Source organism: Mytilus edulis, chromosome 3, assembly GCF_963676685.1.
Source record: "Mytilus edulis chromosome 3, xbMytEdul2.2, whole genome shotgun sequence".
Classification (NCBI taxonomy): domain Eukaryota; kingdom Metazoa; phylum Mollusca; class Bivalvia; order Mytilida; family Mytilidae; genus Mytilus; species Mytilus edulis.
The window spans coordinates 104,679,859-104,697,385 of NC_092346.1; the positions used below are offsets into that span (position 1 = coordinate 104,679,859).

Consider the following 17,527-nt stretch of genomic DNA (forward strand, 5'->3'; position numbering starts at 1 on the left):
TTGTAAATAAATTATGACACACCCTTTGGTGTTGGTTTATAAACATGTCAAGTATAAACTTTGAAATGATAACGGTTCTCAAGATATAGAGCGGACACGATCTTTACCATAGGACATGGGGTTGTCAACTGAAACCAAAGTTTTTGACCTTGACCTTTAACCTAGGAAGTTGCACATAAATTATGACACACCCTTTGGTATCGGTATATATACATGTCAAGTATAAACTTTGAAATGATAACGGTTCTCAAGATATAGAGCGGACACGACATTTACCATAGGACATGGGGTTGTCAACTGAAACCAAAGTTTTTTACCTTGACCTTTGACCTAGGAAGTTGTGCATAAATTATGACATACCCGCTGATATTGGTTTATATATACATTTCAGGTATATACTTTAAAATGATAACGGTTCTCAAGATATAGAGCGGACACGACATTTACCATAGGACATGGGGTTGTCAACTGAAACCAAAGTTTTTGACCTTGACCTTTGACCTAGGAAGTTGCACATAAATTATGACACACCCTTTGGTATCGGTATATATACATGTCAAGTATAAACTTTGAAATGATAACGGTTCTCAAGATATAGAGCGGACACGACATTTACCATAGGACATGGGGTTGTCAACTGAAACCAAAGTTTTTTACCTTGACCTTTGACCTAGGAAGTTGTGCATAAATTATGACATACCCTCTGATATTGGTTTATATATACATTTCAGGTATATACTTTAAAATGATAACGGTTCTCAAGATATAGAGCGGACACGACATTTACCATAGGACATGGGGTTGTCAACTGAAACCAAAGTTTTTGACCTTGACCTTTGACCTAGGAAGTTGCACATAAATTATGACACACCCTTTGGTGTTTGTTTATATACATGTCAAGTATAAACTTTGAAATGATAACGGTTCTCAAGATATAGAGCGGACACGACATTTACCATAGGACATGGGGTTGTCAACTGAAACCAAAGTTTTTGACCTTGACCTTTGACCTAGGAAGTTGAACATAAATTATGACACACCCTTTGGTGTTGGTTTATATACATGTCAAGTATAAACTTTGAAATGATAACGGTTCTCAAGATATAGAGCGGACACGACATTTACCATAGGACATGGGGTTGTCAACTGAAACCAAAGTTTTTGACCTTGACCTTTGACCTAGGAAGTTGCACATAAATTATGACACACCCTTTGGTATCGGTATATATACATGTCAAGTATAAACTTTGAAATGATAACGGTTCTCAAGATATAGAGCGGACACGACATTTACCATAGGACATGGGGTTGTCAACTGAAACCAAAGTTTTTTACCTTGACCTTTGACCTAGGAAGTTGTGCATAAATTATGACATACCCTCTGATATTGGTTTATATATACATTTCAGGTATATACTTTAAAATGATAACGGTTCTCAAGATATAGAGCGGACACATTCTTTACCATAGGACATGGGGTTGTCAACTGAAACCAAAGTTTTTGACCTTGAACTTTGCCCTAGGCAGTCGTTCATAAATTATGACACACCCTCTGGTGTTGGTTCATATACATGTCAAGTATAAACTTTGAAATCATAACGCTTCTCAAGATATAGAGCGGACACGATCTTCACCACAGGACACAGGGTTGTCAACTGAAACCAAAGTTTTTTTACCTTGACCTTTGACCTAGGAAGTTGTACATACATCATGACACGCCCTCTGGTGGTGGTTAATAAACATGTAAAGTATAAAGTATGAAATCATAATGGTTCTCTAGATATGGAGCGGACACAAAGTTAAAGTGTTACGGACGGACGGACAGACTGATTACTATAGGGCGGGGCCCCAATAAAAACAATAGATTAACTGCATTAAGTGTATAAAAGATTCTAATGTGTACTTGTCTGTCTGGAATTGTTCATCTTACTTTGATTTCAATATTCTGAATCATTGATAAAGTTTATGTAATCAGTAACTTTAGCCGTTGTTATTTGGATGGAGAGTTGTCTCATTGGCACTCGCACCACATCTCCCTATATCTATGTATAGACATTGTATAAATGACAAAACTTGATGTAAATGTTTTTATATTTTCGCGAGCGTGAAGTGTATTTGCTTAAATTAAAATCCATGCATGTCATTTGAACAATGGTAGGTGATTATATCATTGGCACTCCCATGCAAACCACCTCAGATAAAAAAAAACCACCCTTTGGGCCAGGTGAGCTAAAAAGGAGCTTGTAAGGTTAGCATAGAAATATGACACTTTTTCTCGACCACAAAACAGCATGTGCAAAACACGACGTCGCAAAGAACTGTAACGTTTGAAATTGTTTACCTGCACTTAAATGATCTTAAATCACCATGGGGATTTTCTAAAGTTTGCATGCATGATGTTTTCAAAAAAATCACTGCAGCACGTTAAACTAAAGGTATTTTTCGCCTAATCAGTTCACAATTTGATTTATGTCGCAAGTTTAGTATAACCAACTTTCGTGTAAATATAGTATAACCTAACGCACCTGCACATTGAGCGAATGATACCCTTTACGGTTTACAAATTCTTCTTCGTGTTCCTGTGGTCTCTTCAGTTTGATGTACGTCCCATCAATGCAGCCTAACACTTTAGGAAATCCTACAAATAATATACGCAAACTGTATGAAAGAGTTATGTATAGCATGTATAGCTATGGAACTCATAGAGATTTAAGCGTGTGTGTTAAGCAATGATCTCAATACACACACCTGTTTTGTTAGTCTTGTATTATTTTTAATTTAAGTTTCTTGTGTATAATTTGGAGTTTAGTATGACGACCATTATCACTGAACTAGTATCATATATTTTTTCAGGGCCAGCTGAAACACGTCTTCGAGTCGAGTGCTGGAATTTCTCGCTGCATTGAAGACCGTTAATGACCTTCTGCTGTTGTATGTTCTATGATCGGGTTGTTGTCTCTTTGACACCTTCCCCTTTATGGGTCTCCTGGATCGGGTGTATTCAAGGTCTGGATTTCGGGATTGATCCTTTCTCGATCAGGAATTTTTTTTTTCATCCGTGACCTCGGGATTTCGGGGCCAGGACACCTCCGCCGTCCCCCCTCCCCCCCCCCCATGTTTTCTATGTTTCGTAAATGTGAACTGTTGGTTGTGTTTTCGATTTCAGTCATTAGATTTGTCGGTGATTTTTTTCGAGCCTCCGACTCTCGTCGCAGAAAGCTCGCTCGACATATAGGGTCTGATAGGGTCTGTATGCAATAGGTCTATTTTATTTGGTGTATGGGTTGATTGTAAGGTGTGCATGTCTAGCTGGCAGGTGTCATCTGACCTTGACCTCATTTTTATGGTTCAGTGGTCAAAGTTAAGTCTTTTGAGTCCTTTTTTTGGTGTGATATCATATATACTTGTTACATTGAAATATTTTATGATTTATATGTCAGTTGCGCTGTTTTTATTTGACATTGACCTCATTTTCACGGTTCAATGCTCAGCGTTTAGTTTTTGTGTTTTGGTCTCTTTTTCTTAAACTATATGCAATAGGTCAACTTTATATGTTGAATGGAATTCGAAGAATTGTTAACTGTACATGTTTGCCTGGCATGGTTCATCTGACCTTTACCTTATTTTCATCGTTCATTAGTCTATGTTTAGTTTTCTTGGTTACTGTTAAGTTTATTTGGCAGTTGTAATATAGCTTCATGTTTAGGACTAACAACATAATATTAAGAATAATTAAAAAAAGGCGAGACATTTCAGCGTGTCCACTCTTGTTTAAATTAGGTCATATGAGTTTAACTATCCCTTTGGTATCTTTCGTCTTTCTTTTTTAAACACATTGCAGGTAAACATGTTTTCCTATGGTTTTAGTAGTACAATGACCTACAGTTGTTAATTTGGGGGGGGGGGCAATACCTTTTTATGTTAACCTGTTTTGGTCCTTTTCAAAAGGTTGTTAACTGTTATATGAGACAAATTAAAGCTGTTAACTGTTTTCAACCAACTTTGTTTACTGTTATCAGCCTTTTTGCATTTTTGTTAACCGTTTTTGCCAAAATCGAGGTGATGTTTACATATTAACGGACCCCATATTGCCCCTCCTCGTTAATGCATGTGTCATTTGGTAAATAGTTTTCTCACACCACATTTCCCTCTATTATATTAGTCTGATGTCTGTAATTTTTGTTTTAATTACAGATAAAAGAAAGTAATATATAAAGAGGTATATACCAGTAATTAAAACAATTTTATCTTTCACGATTGTGTTATAGTACTGGAAGAAAGCTGAATACTGAAACTAATTATCCATAGTTCCATAAAATATTCAATATACCTTTTACCGGAAATATTGGTGTAAAAGAAACATTTATTTTGTTGTTTAAAAATGGACATTTTTTCCCCCGCAAATATGAAATGTTAATTGGCGATAATGCAGATGTCGTTATTAAGAAATGTGCATTTTGTTTCTTGCATTTTTAAGTCTTGCACACGAAAGATATTGACAGTGCAGACATCAACTGCGTATTAAATTTATATAAAGAAAAAGAAGTGAGCTTAGATTTTGTTTTTTCGTCTTCAGGACTACAACTATCAGAGAATAAATACGGTCAAAAGATTTACATGCATCGTCTTTACAACATCGATATTTCTTCATTATTTCATAGTCACCAGTTTGTCTAGACATACATGAAATTCAAACCATTTAAGGACTGCCATGGGTTCTACGTGTGTCCCCCTTCATTACAGGACCGTGTCATAATCGGCTGACTTATAATTCAATAAACATAGTCTGCCGCGAAAACATGAAATGAGACCGGGAAAATAACATGTACTCTGTGGAACTCGATAAAATAGCAATTAATTGATTTGTGTCTCGCCTTTAAGACAAACATTGCGGAAAGCGAGACATAGATGGATGAGGCGTCATCATTCGTTAAGGTTTCTGCCTTTAGTTAGTTAGTTGACAGAGACTGCTTGTGAATGATACTAATGTAATTATTGTTAACTTGTTTTAGTCCTGAACATGCATGACATATTTGCCAATGGACGTTAAGCAACCTACAATCAATCAATAAATCAACCAAGGAACATTTAGTTCAATTTATATATCTGATATAATTTATACAAATAGAGATCATATAAATCAATTATATATGATCAATTTTAAATGAGTTAGTATTCTTTTATCCATCGTTTTGTTTGAGTTTATCAATGCTTAGTCAGTTTAGTTTTCTTTGTAAGATTATCACATAAAATAGCTAGTTTACGTAATATATATGCATGGTTCTGTCATAACTGATAATGATTCAGATGTTCTTTCAAATGAAAAATAGTTGAACGAGTAAATAAAGGCGAAAAGACACGAGAAAAAACGGAAAAGAGGCGAACAAGTATGTAAGGACGAATAGACATGAGGACGAACGGACCCGTTTTTTTTCTCGCAAACCCCTTATAAGTTTTATCTCCCCTTGTTGACAGAACTTTTATATCCGGCAACCTAAAAGATACATATATGTCAATAAACCTTGATGTTTTTTGTTTTTTGAAATATGATGCATACCTGCTATATTGGAAAACACAGCTTTTGTGTGCATGGCAGTAAGACCTGTAGGAAATTTGATGAATTGTTTATTCAAAGCAAATATGGACCGGCACACCAGCCTCACCGCTCTTCCGACGCTCCTGACGCTTACACCCATTAAATCTCCAACTTCCCTAAAGAAACAACCTGTAGCTAAGTATCTTAGGCAAGTCAGCACTTGTAACATTGGGGTTAATGCTTGGTTTCTTCTTGATTTGAGTAGAGAATTGTAAATCAGTCCGGTAATATAGATAATGGAATCTGGACGAAATCTGTACCGAGAAAAGACCTCCTCTGCTGACAGGGATTCCAATGGGTTGGATCTGTCGGCAAAAAATCGCGGACGAGCAACCCGGCGTCTCCTCTGTTGTCTTCTTATCTCTCGCAGCCGGCATTTTTATCTTGAGCACGAGATTCGAGACAGGTGCTTGCCATTCTCAATTTTTTGGAGTATACTCAACAGTCTTGAGCACGAATCTCGTACTCCAAAGTTTTATGACCGCATGAAATTTGGAGTACAAAATTTTCGAGCACGAATTTGAATTTGGAGAACATATTTTGTACTCCGAGTACTGAGCAAAGTTTTATGACCGCAAGGCCAGATCTTTGAAGCCAGAAATAAGAAAATTACACTTGTTTGAATTTCTCACTGTACGATCAATCTCGCTTGTATATTTTGAAACTGTATGATCAGTCTTTATTTCACTGTATTCTAGTGGTGATTTCAAAGTTATTTACGATACATTAGAAGGTTGCATTTTTCTAAATAACACAAATATATTTCAACAAATTCACATCCTGAAAACTTATGAAACATGTTTACCTTAAGGTTCATCAAACAAACGGACAAATATGGCTGTATTCACATGCCAAAAATTACTCTGAGTACAGACTTACCTTTGGAGTTGGAAAAGTTTTAATGCCTGGCATCCACTAGATATAATAAAGTTAAATACATTTTGTGTTTCAGAAAGATAAAATCTCTTTTGGATTTTGATGGGCATTTTTTTTCCTTCATGCAAAAGGTGTGAAAATGAACTAAGTTGTGGTACAACTATGAGATGCTCCCTCAGGTAAAAAAACGGTTTGTATTGTTTGTATTGTCCTTAATTGACATGGACAACAGGTATCATCATAACTATAGGTGAGTTAAAGAGTTTACCTGAGTCAGTGAGTGGACAGTATCAAAGTAATTCAGGTGTTTGTTTATTTTTACACCTTCTGCAGAAAGGAAAAAAAATGCCCATCAAAAACCAAGAAAGATTTTATTTTTCTTAAACCCAAAATACATATAACTTTTATATATCTAGTGGATGCTAGGCATAAAAACTTTCCAAACAGCACAGGTAAGTCTGTACACAGAGTAGTTTTTTAGTTTAAAATACGGCCATATTTGTCCATTTGTTATGATGAACCTTAATAGGGTGTACTCGACTTACTACTTGTGTGTATAAGTTTCAGAACTGTCCACCGTTATACTTAAAATTGTACAAACACACAGATTTAATTGTTATATAAAAATGCATGTATTTTCACATATTCGAGGCCGTACTGTAGCCTATAATTGATCACAGTTCCTTCACTTTGTTTTGGAAGTAGAGCTGGCTCTTTGAAACCCAATTTTTCACTACTTTGTAAAGCGGGGTTTATAGTGATAATAATGTCCGTCTTTCCGTTCGTTCGTTGGACCGGTACAATATGTTTCGCCGGTTTTGTAAACGCATCTCCTCATAAACTACTTATCATACAATGGGGTTTCCAGCCATTTTTAAATGGAGAAAGGGTCCAACCCAGGAGAAAAGGGGATTCCAAATATATGTTCCCATACAAATGCATTGAAAGTTAAAAAAAAAAAAAGGTTTCAAACCGCCGGATCCCCTTTTTTTGATCCGTCACTGATATGACTATTAATTAATCTTACTCGGATTCCTTATTATAAATGATAATGACTGCATTGTGCACCGTCTATTTCGAATTTTAGTAAACATCTTTTATGGGGTTTCTTTATATAAGATACGGACTTTGCATTATATGAGGCACCCATCAGGTATTTCCAACACTTCCTAAACCAATTATTAAAGTCTCCTGAAATTTCTCCATTTTTTATCAGTTAAAGCATTATGCACCTTCTATTTCGAATTTTTGGTGAAAATATTTTTAATGTTTCTATATCTAAAATACGGACTTTGCCATAGCCTTATATTGGGTGTACCAATTTTATATCCACAAATTCCTTCAGACACTTAACTTAATGAATCTTTTTAGATTCTTTATCATTTAATTCAATTGTGCACCTCTTATTTTGATTTTTCGAAAAAATCACTGTTTTCTCTTTCCGTGATAAGGCCTTTTCAACTACATTTGTACCTTATATGGGTGGTACCTATTTACTATACGCAACTCTCCTAAACTTACCGTATATTAATAAAACGCACGGACACGACTGGAAACACCATTTTTAAATCTTTCAAGAAGCATACCTCATGATCAGAACAGTCAAAATCGTCAATATCCAATCTAATTAAAAACCGATCTCTCATCGCTCCTGTTTCTGATATGTCGCGTGGGAGATCTAACGAAACCGGCTTTGAGGTCACATGTGAGTGAACTAAAAGTCATGAATTTATAAAGATATGCAAATGAGTTGACGACCTATTAATAAGCCAATCAAAAAAGTTTATGAATTATTATGACTGACGATTTCGTCGTAAATAAAATGAGTTACATCCCTTTGCCTTACGTTAAACTTCCACGCGACATATCAGAAACAAGAGCGATGAGAGATCGGTTTTTAATTAGATTGGTCAATATCAAACCTAACTTCCATTTTGGCATCAGTAACGAGCAATTAAAATTTTAAAAGCTTTGATTGAACGGTTCATGAGTAAAGGGCATAGACAATGTTTGGAAGCATTCTAACATTACCAAAATAATATAAATAAGAAAATGTGGTATGAGTGCCCATGAGACAACTCTCAATCCAATTCCCAACTTATTTTAAAGTTTTAGTACAGCGGGTTTAAAAGTTTTAATGGTCGCACCAACCTTCAAACTACCAAGCGATTTTTCTGTGGAAAATCCTGTTAAAAAGGGTGACAGTACATAAGAAAATTATTATCATTTTCACAAGTTGTCGCGCAATTAACAAATGCAATCAGTACAATGAAATATATATGGATTAACCCAGAAATCGTGTTTAAAGAAAAATGATAATATCCTTTTCATTTTAAATTCATTCGTTATTGATACAGGTAATGATTTCTGTAAACTTGCCCAAATTATATCACATTAATTATTCCCCTTCGCAAAGCTTTCTTTATGCATTTGTTTTTTTGTAATTTTGAAAGAGACAAGCTTGATTTATGTTATCATCAATTGGTCAACGGCGGACGGTGTAAATAGTCTTTAAAATGTAATAGCTAAACAGATAACTGCAACGATACACTATTACAAAGACCACAAGCAAATCATGTATTGCTTTTTAGGCATTTGATTTTAAATAAGACTGACGGAACAAAAATACAATTATTTTGCAGTCTACAAAAATCATCAGAACTATATTTATATTGTCTGATGAAAGATATTATACAATTATTGACTTTTGATGAGGTTGATACAATGATTTATCAACCCCAGAGATGTGATATTCACCAAGGCCAACGGCCGAGGTGAATATCACATCTGGGGTTGATAAATCATTGTATCAACTGATATCAAAAGTCAACAATTGCTTTATTATATGACTCTTTAGTTCTCAGTGTCATTTTCATATTTTTAGATTGTGAAATATATCCTTGGTTAGATGGTATTTTGCCTAGACTGTTTTTATTTTATGCTTGGGTTTGATTTTTAGGCATATTTAATTCTGCATAATTAAAACTAGAAGAATATTGTATCATTTCAATTTTTAAAGAACAAAACATGAACAATATTGAATACAACAGAATAAAAAACTAGATACATGTACATGTACGCTAGAATCTGTTGATCGGCGAGTATTTTTAGAATCCTTTTCTATCAAAATCTTCTTAATTTCCTCATTATTTAACGATGGAAAGCGTTTTTCAGTAGCTACTTCTGCTACTCCAGCCATACTTTGTTGCCGGAAACATGTAACTGTCGTCTGTTAGGTCGAAACGATTTTATGTCGAGAGCGCTGATTGGTTGATATTTATTCGGTCGTCCAATTAAAAACCATTTTATTTATACATCCCTTAAATAGCTAACAAGAATTCCCCGTTTCTATATTTAGGTACACGGACGCTGTTCCAAATCTTATATTAACCTCTCGTGATTTTTGACGCGGTGAATATAATGTTTTATCAAAGAGGATTTCCTATGCTTTTAGCCAATGAGAAATCAGAAAATTTATAGTCATATAATAATACACGTTATAGTTCCCTGGAAAGTTCATAATATCACATAGACACGAATGTACCTTCAAATTGCCGTTGTTTTTTTTTTCTTCAAAATCATGACTGGTCATACAGTCAAAAAAAATGAAATCGCTTCTAGAATACAGTCAGTTGTAGACTGATCGTACAGTAATTTTTTTTGGGATCCTCAAGGAAAACATATTTTTTATGGGAAATACGAATATTCTACTTAAATACGAAAAGAATATTGAAACAGTATATATTTAACTGTAAACTAATGCAAATATTTGCAATAAACGATTATTTGCTTTGTACTACGAGAGCAAAATTGTCCATCGATTTCACTTTTTTCTATCAAGTTGGTATGATGCACACGTAAATTTTATGTTCTAGTGCATGTTTTTGTTACAGTTACACATATTTATGAAGCTATACATACCTTGAACATGTTCAAAGCACTTTATAGATATAGGTGTAAACAAATGATGAGAAAAGTCACCGTAGGCAAAACCGTCCTGTTAGCCAGTTGGAAATCATCGCTTCGAAAATCGCGACTTCCGGATAGCGTACAGAATAGTATCTACACTGTGAAATGAGGTTAGTGAAATACCGATGATGTAAAAGTGAGTTGTTTTCAGATCTCAGTACAAATATACATTTAAAAGTAAGGTAGAAATGTAGTTGCATTACTACTGTTAACAGTAATAGAAGAATTTGATTATGATGATAGTTTTAACTATATAAATAGTTTTGTCTGGGGACAGAGATGTAGTTGTTGATTATATGGAAATCAGATAAATCATAGCATAATAATATATTGGAACAAAAGCATGTTTAACAGCTGGATAGTTTTTACCAGTGAAATGTTATCTGTCTTATAAAATTAAGTTGTAAGTCATCTTTTTATATAAATGAATATATAATAAATAAGATTGATGGAAAAATTTCACTATAAAATAGATTCAGAAATATATTGTATTAATTTCTTTAAAATATAAATTGCTCATAATTACCTCCCTTTGATAAACTATGCAAATTTAGTCTACCTTTGTGAAGTATTTTATAATTATAGTCGGGTATATTGATTGTGAGTAACTTACATAGTAGTTATTGGGACTCTATTTCACACGGTTCTGTGAAATATAGTACGGCAAATATAGACCGGTACATCCTATCTGCATAACACAGATAGATTTTCACTCCTCTGGAAAAAATCAACCTGTGAAATACCATGCCTGGAAAAAAATTACCGGGACAAATTATCCTCAGGATAAAATATCACAGAGGAAGAAATAAACCGGTACATAAGCCCTGTTTGAATGGCATTTCTATTAGTAGAAGATGAATCTATAAATTAGTAAAATGTATCTGTAGCTTTGCTTTGCATGTAATTTTGTGCTTTGTCCTGATTCGAAACGAAAAGAGCCAAACTTGTGAAAGCCTGATATTTCACATATTGCGTATAACTATTACAAGGTAACTAGCTAGGAGATATATGATATATTAAAATATGATTTATTTTTGTTCAATCATTAATGAAAGTGAAATAGTGAAATAATAACTCGTTTTTTTTCAGCTAGTATGCTTCAATTTTATCAAAATAAGCTAAGATACTTCTATGATGAATTGTTCACCTGCAAGTCAATAATTTGACCTCATTGAATCTGTATTCATGTGATATTCAATTTAACCCCATAGCTAGAGATGGATGACGCATGAATTTTTCGTTTTCAGTTATTGAAAGGAAAAGAATGTCAACATTGAAAGTGAAACAAAGAAAATCATTTGATTGACTGATACGATATAAAACTCATTCCCATAGAGGTTAAAACGATGATTAACATATATTTTTAACCTATAATATGAAATAAAACAGAAAATCCAATTGCACGAGTTCGCTATCTATGTATATAAATATGTTTACATCGCTTATATGACCGTCGTCAGTCTTCGGAGGTCAACTCGATAGTTAATAAGATGGCGTCCAGACTGAAATACACACGAAATGTACATGCATATATTGACCCTATGCCTTGTAAATGGTTTATTTTAGACTTTTTACAATTTGGATATACATTTTAGTATCATATAAAAAGTAAAATCACAAAAATACTGAACTCCGAGGAAAATTCAATCGGAGAGCCCATAATCACATGGCAAAATCAAATGACAAAACACATCAAACGAATGGACAACAACTGTCATATTCCTGAATTCCATATTTACAACGATGCGTGAATGTAACAGACATATTATGAAAATTGAGTCAAAACAGTGAACTTGAATTTGACAGCCAATCCTGCTTCAATAATAAATAAGGTAACACTTCTTGTAGATTTATTTTGCAGCTTACAAGATGTTAATAAATTACAATGGAAGCAATGGTTACACTGAGTGTGTTCCTCTTACTGATTTTTCCTGTAGTATTGACTAGTAGTCGGATAGGTATGTAGATTTTGTAAACAAATATCTTGTGTTAAAATAAATGAAATTTAAATGTTTTTTTTAAAGATAAGATTGTACTTCATACTTAAAATCAAAACATCAAAATCATTAGTAAGATTTTGGGTAATTTAAAATGACATTGCTGTACTTAAGCAATCAGATGAGTTCATTGATAAAGTTAATATAATCTTGAAAGGATGTAATAATTATTAATGTTTGTATTATATAAATTTTACTGGCAAAAAACAACTATTATCATATACTTAGACTAAATAACATATGATTTTTACCGTATGATAATAGCATTAAATTAAAATATTTTCCATATTTTTCGAATTTGTGCTTAGCGGGCTGATATGAAAAGTTTATCACATGTCATGCTTCGATTGTTATCACATGCCTTTCCGTAACGTTATCACATGGCATTCCGGTGATACTCGGCAAATTCCGGAAAATACACCTCAATGCTACGTTTTCAGTGAAAAACATTACAAAGTAGTGTACAAAACAATTATTTGAATACTGGAAAGTATATTGTGTAAAAATAATTAAATTTAATTTAAAAAAAAAAATATTAAATAAATACATTTTTTAAGTTTTTCTGAAACATAATTTAGAAAGTTACTTTAAAAAAGTTGACTTTTCCAAACAATGTTCATTATGTATATTTTTGAATTATTTTTTTGTCGATTCGTTTATATTAAAATCTGGTTTTTTTTTTCTCTGTTGAGGCATATGATGGAAAGATTTCATATTGAATGTATCAAATTTTGGGTCCGACGTCCGTGAACTTTTTACTCTTTCAACTTCTTTTCGGGAACCACGTAGAAGGATCAATATATGAATCTGTTATTTTTCTCTACTGTTGAAGCATATGATAAAAAGATCATAACATGTCATTTTTCATATCGCATGTATTATCAGCCCTCGAGCCATGCGGCTCTTGGGCTGATATTGAACCTAGGGCTGATAATACATGCGATATGAAAAATGCCATGTAATAATCTGATATTCTTTTCAAAATTCATTTAGTATCTATCGAAGCTCTTGCTGAAACGACTTTTTTTTCTATTCAGTTGGATTTAATAAGAATGACTGTAACAAAAAGCACGTCCTATTGTCTCAAAATGACACGTTTGGAGTAGATTGGACGGGACACCAATACCCTAAACACTGCACATTACCATTCAAAGTACAAGACGCTTCCCTTTATAGATTGTGTGCAAATGTTACTGTATTTGATATCGAGTGTCATGTTGTTTTTGACGAATTGAACAGGGCAGTGGTGTTTTATCGTGGAAATGATCGATCCCAGCAAAAGGTATTTGACATAACTAACTTTATATTTTTTAAGTAAATTTGTATCTATAAAAGCACAACATTCAACAATGTATCACAGAAATATTTGAGTTTGACTTTTGCAGCAAGTTCAAACTATATTTTTTCTTGATATCAAATGTTTTCAAAGTGCAAACAAGCTATTGGCTGTTTTCTCATGTGAAAACAAAGAAAATGAATCTCTATTAAAAAAATATTAAAGCTGGACACATATTGAACTAGGTTTGAATGTTTTCTGGATTATAGGACAAATTGTTAAAATTATTAACACTGACGAAGGCTATTTGTCAATTCGATATTATCAAAATGCTGGAGTTTTTAATCGACAATTTATTTGTTTGAGTTAAGAGGCTTAATATTTCAAAAGACAGAAGGTATTCCAATGGGTTTTAATTGTACACCCCTTCTGATCGATTTGTTTTGTACACGTATGAAGCAGAAATTATTCAGAACCTTCTAAAAGACAAAAAGACATAGCAAAGTTCTTTAATTTTACTTTCAGACATTTTGATAATGCCCTATCACTGATTAACCCATATGTCAGTCAGTGCTTGCATCTCATATATCCAAATGATCTCGGAATTAATGATACTACTGATTATTTAGTCATGGTGTTTCTTATTCTATTGTTGGTTCTGTTATGTATTGTGTTATATCTTATCGTTTGTGGTTGGAATTTTGTATTTTCGGTACATTTAGCAAGTTTTATTTGTCAGTACAGTATAGTCGACTGAATTAAATTAACTGATTGGACTTGCACAATACTTTATTCATGGAAAATTTTAATTCAGTCAGGCTATTTGTTTTGTGATAAATTGTCAGCAAATAGAAACGCATAAATACATAGAATAAAAGTACATAAGGAACATGTAAACCGCAGAATAACGACGAACATCTTCCATTGACGACAGCAGAGGATTCCACAAACAGTGATGTATTTTTGACAATTTATCACCAAACAAATAGCCCTGTACTAAGTACTCCTTTCCGCAAAGATAAGAGAAAATTTCTGGATAAGGGAATTAGGGACTGCAGTGCCATATGGTTGCAATGATAATATCAAAAGAGTAGGACATTTGCCATGTCCTGCCTGCAGTCATGTCAATGTAATGAGTTTATTTAATACTACCTTACGACAACAACGTCGTCATGGGCAAAAACATTATTATCGGCCTAATGTAAAAAAAAGTCTTCCAAATCTAGACCACCCTCTGGGAGCTTTGATGACCTTCTTTCACATCTTCATCATCCACTAGGGTTACATTACATTAGAACTATTCTCGTTTCACTGCCTGTTAAGATTATGCACTTGAAAAAGGAGGCACCGATACATTTTCTTTAATATACAGACTAGTCAGTATTATTTGTGATGTAGCTCTTTTCCGTCGTTTCAAACCAGTAAGATCGGAACCTTTAACTGAGGAAAAGAGGAATTCCTTCCTGTTTACTTTGCCAATAGAGGAATTGATGCAATCAACATCTGCAACGTTCTACATCACAAGGAGGTAACATCTAAAATTCCTATTTATTTTCAAAATCAGTCTGCACCTATTGTATCCTACAGCTACACCAAAACCATTGCACCTAAAATATTTAACTATAAACAAGCATTGCAGGACCTTGACTTAGAACAAAACCTAAAACACCCTCTGACATGTGACTGTTCCCACTCGCCTTATAATTACAGCCCCTCTGGTCATGTTATAACTGGGGATCTAAACATAATTCAACATGAAAATCCCCGAAAGGTGATTTCTCATGGTCCTATGTTTAGAGAACCCCAACACATCAATTAGAACCATAACTTCAAAATAATTATGGATTCCATTGAGGACTATGCCAGAACATGGGCTAAGCGAGAAGAAGTTGAACTGGAGACTTTGTCAGAATGGGTTAAAACTATCAGGTCTCTGATAAAACGTCGCATTCACAAGTTGAAAAACTGTGTGAACGATCGACCAAAGTCCGTTTTCAGAGACATAGAGGTCATGAAATGTCTATTATCTCTTCATGATAAGTATGTTGATTTCTCATGGTCCTATATTTAGGATATGTACATGTTATAACCTGTACAAAATTGCAACTTGTACACGACATATACATTGAACGACAAATATATGTGACGTATAAAATTTTCTTACGTCAGACACGCGAATCAATGAATGTGTTTGTAGATAGATGTTCTTGTGTTCTTTTAAATTGTTCCTTTTAAAATTGTTACATGATGATGACTGCTGTACCCATATTTTGACTATTTTATTTATTATGTCTGTTTAGTTCACACATCATTGTAAATATAACGGAATTTGATGAGACTGTCATCAAAGTGAGAGGTTTAGCGCTTTAAAACCAGGTTTAATCAACCATTTTCTACATTTGAAAATGTCTGTACCAAGTCAGGAATATGACAGTTCTTGTTCGTTCGTTTTTGATGTGTTTTGTCATTTGATTTTGCCATGTGATTATGGACTTTCCGATTAGATTTTCCTCTAAGTTCAGTATTTTGTGATTTTACTTTTTTCTTGAGTTTGTATTGTATTTCTGTCGCGTAGGTTGGTAATTTTAGCGATATTTTTTGAAAGTGCCATATAAGCGGAAGGTTTAGCTAGCCATAAATTCAGATGAAATCCACCATTTTATTCTTATAATGTCCTGTACCAAGTCAGAAGTATGGCAGTTGTTATCAAATAATCCGTATCTCTGTATTTTGGCGATTGTTTTTGTTGCACTTCAGTGTTTCTGTTGTTCTGTTGTTTTCCTCTTATAGTTGATGTGTTTCCCTCGGTTTTTGTTTGTAATTACCCGGATTTGTTTTTCTTTCAATCAATTTATGAGTTTTAAACAGCGTGTATACACTACTGTTGCGTTTATTGTCTTTAACATATTGAAATAAATGACTTCAACCAAACCATTAACCTCAATAGCTCTCTTGAACGCATCAAGTTATGTATGAGAAATGATTACATTAACTGGAATATTTCATCATTTACATTACAGAATTGTTTCACAAAACATACGTTTAATTCATTTTTGTCTTTTTTAAAAGATTTTTCTTATTGACCTAAGGGAAGTAGTCCCTCTTAAATAAGTGATAATGATATTTCTTTTGACTTTTTTAAAGACAAATCTTAAATACTGAACGATGATTGTCGACAAATATTTTACAAAATTTGTATTTTTAGTAATTGCGTACTTCAATGACTCCTTCTATTTACATTTTCAGAAATACGACTGCCATGACAAACTACCTATTACATTTTGCAGCGGATCTGAGACACTTTCCATTGAATTAGAACCATACTACAAAGATATACGACAGAGTAACTCAAAGTTAAAAATCTTTGTAACAACGTCATTGAAGGCAACTTCTAATGACATAGAAGAAAATAGCGGTGAAGGTATGTTTTTTTTCCATAAATGAACAGTTTACGTGAAATGTCGACACACATATTTGAAGTTTTAAAAGCTGAAACCTTTGCAATGAATGTTGAAATATAGAAGGTTTGACAGTTTGGTTTTATGAACATACTGGATTCAATTGTTTTGACAAGGTTCAATTTATATTGAATAATGGCATTTATTTTTATATGATACTGGCTTTATGAGCAGGAATATCACGCCAACCAGCAAGGGGGAGACGATGTTTGAGCTGATAACGTCATTATAGAAAAATTAAATGTAAATATTCCTTTTTTAGTAATTTGTATTTACATTTTTGTTTTTAAATGTTTTATAATATGAAAGATAGGTTTGAAATCTTATGCTAGTTAAGATTAACTAGTTTAATACA

General features: G+C 33.5%; 1 protein-coding gene across 2 annotated transcripts in view; it reads left to right on the forward strand.

Moving 5' to 3' along the window:
• The window catches only part of LOC139514719 (uncharacterized), a 42,299-nt gene that overhangs the window by 19,352 nt on the left and 5,420 nt on the right, over nucleotides 1–17,527 (forward strand). For both annotated transcript variants that reach the window (XM_071304321.1, XM_071304322.1), the window contains exons 2-4: nucleotides 12,303–12,399; nucleotides 13,476–13,720; nucleotides 16,961–17,135. In XM_071304321.1, the coding sequence (XP_071160422.1) occupies nucleotides 12,327–12,399; nucleotides 13,476–13,720; nucleotides 16,961–17,135 (493 nt within the window). In that variant the 5' untranslated portion in view covers nucleotides 12,303–12,326. The remainder of the gene's footprint in view (nucleotides 1–12,302; nucleotides 12,400–13,475; nucleotides 13,721–16,960; nucleotides 17,136–17,527) is intronic.